The sequence below is a fragment of the Lutjanus erythropterus genome, chromosome 14, assembly GCF_056507025.1.
Source record: "Lutjanus erythropterus isolate fLutEry1 chromosome 14, fLutEry1.hap2, whole genome shotgun sequence".
Classification (NCBI taxonomy): domain Eukaryota; kingdom Metazoa; phylum Chordata; class Actinopteri; order Lutjaniformes; family Lutjanidae; genus Lutjanus; species Lutjanus erythropterus.
In genome coordinates, this window is record NC_139330.1 from 750,001 (window position 1) to 760,000 (window position 10,000).

Sequence of the window (10,000 nt, forward strand, 5' to 3'; positions counted from 1 at the left end):
GACCTCATGAGCGCCACCATCAGGACAAACACTGTAAGGACTCCAGTCTCCGACAGTCTCATGTCTGAACTCCCTGCAGCTTGTTCTCCTGTGTTCTCACTCTGAAACTTTCTTAAAGTTCACACACAGACAGTTTCACACACCACAGCTGTGAGACTGTGATGCTCTGAGACCCAAATAAAGAAGAGACGTCTTCAGATTCTGGAAAGGATTCTGTTTGAGCAAAGTGGCGCCTCCTCTTACAAAATGACTGACGGCAGAAAATGAAACCAAATGACTGGATGTTTGTTTTGGACAGGAGGAGAATCTCATCCGTTCCTCTTTACAAGGTTACATCTCTTTAGTCTGACAAGTTCACATGTTATGTTTTGATGTTTTGTGGTTGTGAACGCTGTTTGAAAAGTGAAAGTCCAACGACAAGACAAGAGAAATGACCACATAGAGACACAACTTCAAAGAGCTCATTATCATTTTCGTCTTCTGCCTCAGTCTGGCCTTCCATTTCAGAGGTTTCTAAATCTGCTGCTTCATCAGACGGTGATGTTCAACACGCAGCAGTAGATCTGAGCCTTCAGCCGGAGTTACACCGTCCATGTCTGCACGTTCACACCAGTCTGCTAATGTCTGTGTGACATAAAGGTCAGCATTAGAAGCTGCCTTTAAACTGAGCCTAATATTCTGATAACAATCAACCTCAGTCACCTCAGAGACTGACCTGATCGACCTGATCAGAACCTGGTTCAGAGGTGTGGTGTAAACCTTTGATATAATCCGTTCCATGTTCAGTCCCTTCAGGAAGTTGCGATGTTGCGATCGCAACAATTCAAGCAAACTCAACCAATCGGTGAATTCTGTGCAACCTTGCAATGTCACCCAAACTCTGCAGCTTCTTTGCAGATTTGATCAATCATCGTTGCTTCTCATGAGTTCCACCAATCACAGCAGTCCCCTGTGCAAACATTATAACATGTAGATCTTCATGATGGACTCAGTGTTTTGGTTTATTGATCCTGGACGGACTGAATAGAAAAATAATGATCATGTAAACATTTATTCTGAAAGTTTGTCTCTGGTTGGAATTAACAAACTCTTTCTGCACATTTCTGCCCCATGAGGGGGAAACAGTAGACGACGAGTCACTCATGAGTTTGCAGGACGGACGGAAACATGGAGGCGCTAAAACAGTTGATACAACTTTTCTGTCAGAAACCTTAAAATATTTAAAGACGGTGATTCTGTGTTCAGGATACAATGTGGCTCCATCTTTTCTTTGTTTACTGGCGGTTGGCAGACTTGAACCACTTCTTCTTCTTCTGTTCTATTTCCAGCAGATTAGAAAAAAAAAGTTCTATTCAAGGTGTCTGCAGCTGTGTGTGTCTGCATCAGTTTGGCAGTATAACCCAGGCTTTAGAGATCAGGAGGATCCTGATCCTGGTCCTTCACATCGATATTTGGATTCTCCGGGTGGATTAACCCATCCATGTCTGGAGGTAAAGAATCAATCTAAGGTCTGACGGATGACGGATCATTTTTGTAAGAAAAACTCTCTCAACTTCTCTCAAATTCTCTAAATGCATTCTGGGAATCACTTCTCAGCTTCAGGAAATTACAATCATTCATCACTAAAATAACTCCTGGAGTGAATCAAACATGATCTTCTCAGTGATCCAACATAAACATCCCATCATTTACTTTACCTTCAGTTTGTTCAAACAGAACGTCTCCTCTCAGAACGTCTCGTCACTGAATATGAACCGATGAAATCAGACGAGTTCTCTCCGGTTCCAAATCTGCTGCACAGCTGACAAACTGCAGCTTTTATAAAAATGGACCTAGGGGATTTTCAGAGATGATTTTTTTTTCAGGCTGAAGGAGGACGGAGGAGGAAACGTCTGACATTAAGCTTCGTCATGTGAAGGAGAACAGATGAAGTTTTGGCGCCCAGAGTTCAGTCTGACAGGACAAATTAGCCCAAAGGTCAAGATTACAGATTTATTCTCTGATGTTGTTCCAGCCTCCTCGTTCCTTCCTCTCAGCTCGCTGCTGATGTTCTCAGACTCACCTGTGTGTGAACGAGCTCACAGGAGTCTGAAGGTGTGTTTGGGCACAACTGACCCCATATAATATGATACCTGTCAGAGGTCAGAGGTCAGAGGTGGATGGTGTTTGTATGTTGACACCATGAGTCCTGTGTGATGATCAGGTTTAGACAACAGGAGCACTTTAGATAAAGAAGCTGGTGTGGATGTTTTTTTTTATATATATAACAATACAGGAAACTAAATAGTTTTTATGTGGTCATTTGACATTCACTGAAATTCAGCCACATTAACTCATATGAGGAGTCTGTTACAGACGTATCAGAATGCTAAGTGAAGTTAGCATCTTTGATTTGTTTATGTTGTTTGTTAGCTTGTTAGCCTGTAACTGATAGTGGCTGCACAGCTGATGCTAACTGTGATCTCTGTACTGACAGTCTGCTCTGTGCTGGAGGCTCCAGGTTTATTTACCTGGGAAAAAAAACAGATGGGACATCGACTAACTTTTGAATTTGTTGCGTATAAAATCGAGCTGCCGGGTACGTTTCATTCTCAGATTTTAGCAAAGTGCACAAACTCTTTCAGCAGAGGAACCTGAACACATCTTGGATACAAGCCAATATAGTGAAGGTCAGAAATTTTAGGGAACAGAAACATAAGCAAAGGCCAGGGGACCTTTAAATATCAAGAGGAAGTTTTGGCATTTTAAGATTAGAGCTCAATCAAGGTGCATTTAATGCTACGTGTGTGTGTGTGTGTGTGTGTGTGTGTGTGTGTGTGTGTGTGTGTGTGTGTGTGTGTGTCCCTGTGTGTGTACATGTGGAGGCTCACTGTGTTTCAGCAGCTCAGGATGAGGTGGGACTTCCTGTCCACATCACTACGAGTGTGTGTTTGTGTGTGTTTGTGTGTGTTTGTGTGTGTTCCCCCACTGATGACCCTCAGTGATGTCACAGCTCTCCACAGGAAATGACAGCAGAGTAAATGACATGGAGGCTTTTCTGAGTCACAGGAGTTTGTTCACACATAGAAACAATGGATTTATAGTGATAGATAATTATATAATCATTAGATTGTTCACGCTGACCCCGTTTCTACCTGGTGACTGCCATAACAAAACACCCCAAAACAGACCAGTTTTAGGATTACTAAGTTTGTTTTTAGTAATTTTTTGTGGATTCTACAATAAAATGACTGAAAGCATCACTGAGTCTCTGCAGAAATTTACAGACTGTGTTTGGAATAATTACCTTAAAGTTCAAACCCTCTTACCATCAGTAATGGGGTCCAGCGGGGGTCTAGTCTTGGTCCATTACTACTTATAATTTAAAAAAGTAACATTATTCTTCCTAATCAGGATTTCAGTGTCCTTTTCTATGCAGATGATACAGTTTTATATTCTGCAGGATCCAACCAGCTGCTCTACTCTTCCTCACATCTCCTCTCTCATTTACTCCACGATCAAAGCGCTAACCTCGGATACTGAACATTTAATTTGGTAAATCATACTGGTGAGTGTATTTTAGTAAGTGACCAACATGAATCACAGGGAAAGTAAAGTTTTGTGTCAGAGGAAAAAAAACACTTGACCTGAATCTTCTTCATGATTTGTGAACGTGCACACAGACCCGTAAACAGACTAATGGGAGACCTCCTGTCTGACTTTATCTTCTGTACTGATATGGATGCATGCAGAGAACCATTACGTTCCCCGGTGGAACGTAAGCGCGGTGCTGCTGGCCTCCACCCACACCTCCCTCACCCACGATGCTTCATCAGGAGGAGAAATGCAGACAGAATCACGCTCAGTGTATACAGCTGTGACCAGGAAAATTCCCACAAGGCATCTGAGACAGAGAATGAGAGAGTCTCTTAAACAAACGTGACGTCACATGAAGACCTGCAGGTCGAGTTTGAAATGAACTTTTAAGTCTGTTCACTACTTTATTCATTTATTCCCTGCTGGCTTTGTGTGTCTGCAGGGGAGTGTTGGTTCATCGTAGACCTGCTGCTGCTTTATTTCACAATATTGACCTGCTCCCTTTACTTCATCCTGTGATTTTACACCAAAAAACTCAATAATGTAACACAAAATATTAATTTAAAAATGATTTTAGGGATTTAATAATGATCTTATTGATCTGATAGGGAGGGTTAACTCACCTCACATCAAATCTGATTAAATAAATCTTTATGTCGGTTGAAGATGGAGAAGATTTTAATGGTTTTACAGGCAGAGAAGAGAAGGAGATTGTGATGCATGAATCTGAAGTAAGATGAGTTGAATGGTTTGTGTTTGTATGCAGAGTGACTTCCAGAAACACAGCAGGAGTGATTGTGAAACATGAAAGAGGAGCTGAACTCTCAGAGATGTCGGTACCAGCAGACAGGAAGTAATGAGACAAACAGTCCAACATCAACATCACAGTAAACACACACACACACACACACACAGACACACACACACACACACACTCACTCACACACACACACACACACACACACACTCACTCACACACACACACACACACACACACCAGCAGCGAGCAGCTCCACAGCAGATTAGACAGAGAAGGGTGGGGGGGGGGGGGGGGGGGGCAGGAGGTACAAAGAGAAGAACAAACAGGACAGATGCCAACAAGAAAATGAAATAAAAAGCATGAAAACATGACAGCAGGTCAGCAGGAACACAGAGATCAGAATGAGTCGAATCACAGTGTTTCATACAGATATTTATTCAGGCATTAAAATGTGCAGATATAAAAATATATTGTGTGTATCTGTGATAGTTTTGGTGTGAGCTGCAGAGTTTTGGAGGGATGTCTGACTTTAAAAAACTCAACTCAGAGTCTTTTTCTGAAATCATGAGCTGGTTATTTTCTTTCTGCTGAGCTGCACCTGCCAGCTGCGATATCACCACAGCAGCTAGCTCAGTGGTGACATCATTCATGTTAACATCACACACCGTCACAAACACCGGCCTCTAGTTCCTGAGTAGATGAACGCTTTTCTCAAACAGATTCCCTTTTTTCTTTAATTTCAGTCTAAGAAGGATGTTAAATACGTTTGTTCTCCACAGCTGCTCAGTGACTCTGATTGAATCCTCACTCTCAGATGCTGCAGATTAGCAGCGGCTGTAAACACTGTGATACCTGCATCAGAGATCTGTTCTCAGTTTGTCTCTGTGTGTCTGTATCTGTCCTCCACCACTGCAAATAAATAAATAAATAAATAAATAAATAAATACATACTGTGTTGTGTTGAAGTGTGACAGGATGTTTGTTAATGGGAAAGTTCCTTTCCTCTCTGAGAATCAGGTGTTCTCATGTCTGCACGCTGGATATGAAGCTACAGCCAGCAGCTGGTTAGCTTAGCTTAGCATTAAGACAGGAAACAGCACCTCTAAAGCTCACTGACAAACATTAGATCTGGTTTAATCTGCAGAGTAAAAGCAACAGATTGAGGTTTTCTGGAGGCTTAGTGTATTTCCCAAAACATGGATCTATTGAAGTTTACCGACTGCGTGGTTTTGAAAAATGCTAAAACAAACTAACAAAAAAAATGTGTGCAAGATGTTGGGGAGGAAGGTGCAATTAACAAACCACGAGCAGCTGGAGACACACAGAGTCCTCTGGAACTAGAAGGACATTTGTGGCCCTTTTTGAAAAAGTTTCTGTGTTGTAGCTAACGGAGCTAATGCTAGCCGCTCAGAGAGGCTGCTCTCTCTGGTGTGTATCTGCAGGGGGAGTGTCCATACACTACAGACCAGTCTGTCCCAGAGACTGAGTCAGTTTATCAAGAAAAGTCTAAATTAACAGCAGCATTGATGTGTTTCTTCACAGTACAGTCATACAATCTACAGTTTACACCTCAAAAACAGGTTGCAGGACGTCTTTAAGTGAAGTGTTGGAGGTCAGCGAGGAGACAAGGACACGTTTGACCTCAAACAGGACGGACGAGACGACAAACTGCAGACAAACAACTTCAGCAGCACTTAAAGACCCTGAATGTCCTCATCTGTCCTCTTGAAACACTGTGGACATCAGGATCCTGACTCTGTGTGTGTGTGTGTGTGTGTGTGTGTGTGTGTGTTGTGTAGGAACTGGTGTGCGTTCGTGCAGAAGCGTGTGGTCACCTTGGCGGTGGCGTGTGGGACCGAGAAGTACACCATCAAGTCTCAGAGTCCCTGTCCGAGCAGGACGGCCGACTGTCAGCTGGTCATGTGAGTACACAACAACAACACACAATAATACACAATAATACACAACAAGCACACACAGCTGAGTCTTCATTACAGAGATGATTGTAATGAATTACTTGAGTTACACACAGGATTTTTACTCTTTAAACAGGATGTCAGACTTTTTTAATGTTTGTCAAAGTGACAGAAAGACACATGTACAAAAATCCAGAACAAAAACAAAGATTCAATGTATTTTATTATTTTAATAAACACTGTGTTGCATTAAATATATTTTTTGTTCAGTTTGTTGTTCTGCTTCTGTTCAAACTTTTTAAAATAATTAATATTTCTGTGCTTAAAATAAAATGATCATCTAATAAACATTCAACATTAGAATATAAGAAGGTTATTGAAATAAAAACACAGTGATATTGATTATTTTTATGTGTATGACTGATCAGAGGGCTGGATTTGACTCACAGGCTGCCAGGTGAACACACCTGCTCTATATGTTCTGTTGGGTACTTTTATTTTGAAAGGCCTGCATTGGAGGTGTAACATCCTGTGGAGGCGGGTCAAGTGTTTTGATTGGATGATGAGTAAAGCTTCAGCCATGTTGTGGGTATAAACAGGTGTGAGTTCACCTGTTCTGTAACACCTGAAGAGTCCGAAGGTTCTGGATCGGATCAATAAAGTCCTGCAGGTCAGTTATTGATCCTGTTTTCATTTAAACCAGAACAGTTAGACGAGTTTATCTGAAGTCTGAGCTCAGATTAACTGGACTGAGAAGAACCTTCATCTTAGTTAAAGGAGGGATTGTTCAGTTTACTGTAAACTGACTGAGGAACATCCAGGATGGAAAACCTGTGAAACCCTGCGATGGTTTTTAATATGTTTTAATATGTTTTTATATGTTTTATTCTTGTTACACATTTATTTACCAAACTATTCTCTCTTTTTTTGTTTCTTGTGGATACTTTTATCTTCTGAGACTCACAGCTGTTTCATTTTGAACTTTTACAAGACAGAAACCATCAGTCTGACCGCAGGTTCAACAGAGACAAACTGGAAACTAAACTAAACTTCTGTCCAGAGTTTACAAATCAACAAATCATTTATTAAGAAAAAACAAGTGTGTGAGATGAATTTCCAGGTTTTCTGCATCATGTTTTGTTTTGTTCGTTTGCACAGAAAGAAAAAGTGTAAAGTTATTTATCTGAGTTCTGAACATGTTCAGCTGTACATGAAATATTGAACAAATGATTTTCAAAATCTGAAGAAAGAAATGCATCAAACTACTATATATAACAACAGAATATAAAAATATTAAAACAAGAGCACAGAGTCAGACTCTGATCCCAGCTGTGAAAATGTTAACAGGAAAGTTCCTGAACTTCCTGGACCTTCTCAGTCCACACCGTCCTCCTCACAGCCAGGAATAAACGTCCTGTAGAGAAACTCTGAATCATTTATACTCTTCTTTTTCTTTTTCTTTTTTTTTTTGGTAGTCAAATTCCAAAATATTGTGTCTAAAAGAAGCGTAATCAGTAAAAATATCCATCATGTAATCCAGAGTCCACTGTCCTGCATGTTTTAGATGTTTCTCTGCTCCAACACACCTGATTCACATGATCAGGTTGTTGTCAGGTGTCTGCAGAGGATTGATGATCAGCTGATCATGTGAATCAGGTGTGTTGGAGCAGAGAAACATCTAAAACATGCAGGACAGTGGACTCTGAGGACCAGGGTGGGGGACACTGATGTAATCACTGAATCCCGACAGGAAGAGTTAAACTGAAAACTTCCTGTAAGAACTTCATTCAGTGTAAATCAGATTTCACATGTTCTTGTGTTCGGTTCAGCTGGAGGATCATCTGGACGAGATGAGGATTTTCTACAAACTGTTTGAACTCCAGATCAGATCTGGGTCTTGGTGGTCCAGCTGAAAGTCACACTGATTTTTCTGCAGCTGGTTTCAGTTGTTTCTTTGAATGTAATTTATTTTACCTCCTTCAGGTACAAACTGTCCACCCGTCCCATCTACAAACAGAAGGAGCAGATCGTCTCCGCTCTGCTGTGGCGATGCTGTCCGGGACACGGGGGACACAACTGTGAGGACACAGGTGGGTCGGCGGCGCTGTTACCATGGCAACAAAAAGGGCGTTTCTTGTGTCCTCGCTTTGTGAAATCTAATCTGTTACCTCACGTCACAGTGAAGGTGGTTAATGAAATATTTTCAGGCTAAAGTGTGTTTCTGCATCCTGTTAACATAAACAACCAACACCACGATTTACTGACAACATTTAATATGGTTAATAATAATAATATCAATAAATAATCATAAATAAACCAACATAAAGATGGCTGGACTCTTGGTCAGGGAGACATGAACACATTTATAATAGATATTATTTTCCCTCCAGGGTTGCATTCATTACTTTGAAATGTAGTCAGTAAAATACTCTGAGTACCACACTATTAAAGTAATGTAACTTGATTACTTTCCGTTACTTTTGCATTATGTTAATATAAAATATAAAGAAATTATTTAGCCTAATATAGTTTGTTTTTACAGCTGCAATTAATGATTATTTTCATCATTGATTAATTGGATGTTTTTTTTCTCATTTAATTGAAAAATGCTGGTTAAAGTCTCAGGTGACGTCCTCAACTGTCTTGTTTTGTCCACAACTCAAAGCTAAAACACAGAAAGATGTCAAACAAAAGACCAGAGACAATAACCTTAACAAGCTGATGACGATGCAGCGCTGTGACTACATTAATATTTTATGTGATTTATTTTCTACCAACAATGATTTGTGCTCCTCTGGGGTTGAAAAAAAAAGTTTCAGATGGAGAAGTTATTGAATAAAGTGTGAGAACCACTCAGTTAATTCATTAAGAGTAATTAAAATCAGAAGTGACTGTCAGCAGAGGCCTTAATGTTTTATTATAGTTCAGTTTGATGTTCATAATCTGAAATGAATGCAGACACTTCAGTGGGAATCTGCTGTGCAGCACCTCAGTCTGGTTTCAGAGCTTTTTGTTTTTCTCCTCATTGACTCTATTTTTCTCTGCTGGAGTCTATTTTTAAAATGTCCTTTTACGGAAACAGATAAACTTTAGTAATACTGAGGAACTTAATTTAACCCAGACTCTGAGTGTGTGTGTTTCCACAGAGGACGTCCTCTCCTCTGTCCCTCTCAGTGTCTCCTTTTGTTCTAAAACTCAAAGTTTATCATCAAAATAAAAAAGTATTTTTATCAGAGTAGAAAATCCTTAAAGGGACAGTCCAGACTGTTTTCACCTCTTTATCTTTCTGTCAGACAGACTGTCCTGACAGGAAACCACTGTCATATAAGACAAATATCACTCTGTCCAAACCAACCAAACTCCATTGATAAAATCAGTCATTTTATCTCACAGAACACAGGAGTTGTTGGTCTGCTGCTGCCTCCATCTGTTAGCTTGTTTGTGTTGTTGTGTGACTTCTGTGTGTTAAAGGGTTAATTCAGATTCACCAAAGTCACACAATAACATTAAATAACTAACTGATCAAAGCGGCACCGACAAGTCCTGTGACCTAAATTGACTGATTTTATCAATGGAGTTTGGTTGGTTTGTAGAGATTTATAACAGCTTCAGTTTCTCTCTCTCTCTCTCTGTGTGTGTGTGTGTGTGTGTGTGTTTTCAGTGTGTTTAAATCTTGTTGTGTTTCTCTCTGACAGTCTCTGACACAAACCTGGATTCTGGAGGATCTGACACAGTGAGAAAAGAGCTG

At 40.4% G+C, this 10,000-nt stretch overlaps 1 protein-coding gene across 2 annotated transcripts in view; it reads left to right on the forward strand.

Moving 5' to 3' along the window:
- Positions 1-10,000, forward strand: part of mmrn2a (multimerin 2a) — a 34,642-nt gene that overhangs the window by 3,699 nt on the left and 20,943 nt on the right. For both annotated transcript variants that reach the window (XM_084736427.1, XM_084736425.1), the window contains exons 2-4: positions 6,136-6,258; positions 8,236-8,342; positions 9,948-10,000. The exon at positions 9,948-10,000 is cut by the window's right edge and continues 10 nt beyond it. In XM_084736427.1, coding sequence (XP_084592553.1) covers positions 6,136-6,258; positions 8,236-8,342; positions 9,948-10,000 — 283 coding nt within the window. The remainder of the gene's footprint in view (positions 1-6,135; positions 6,259-8,235; positions 8,343-9,947) is intronic.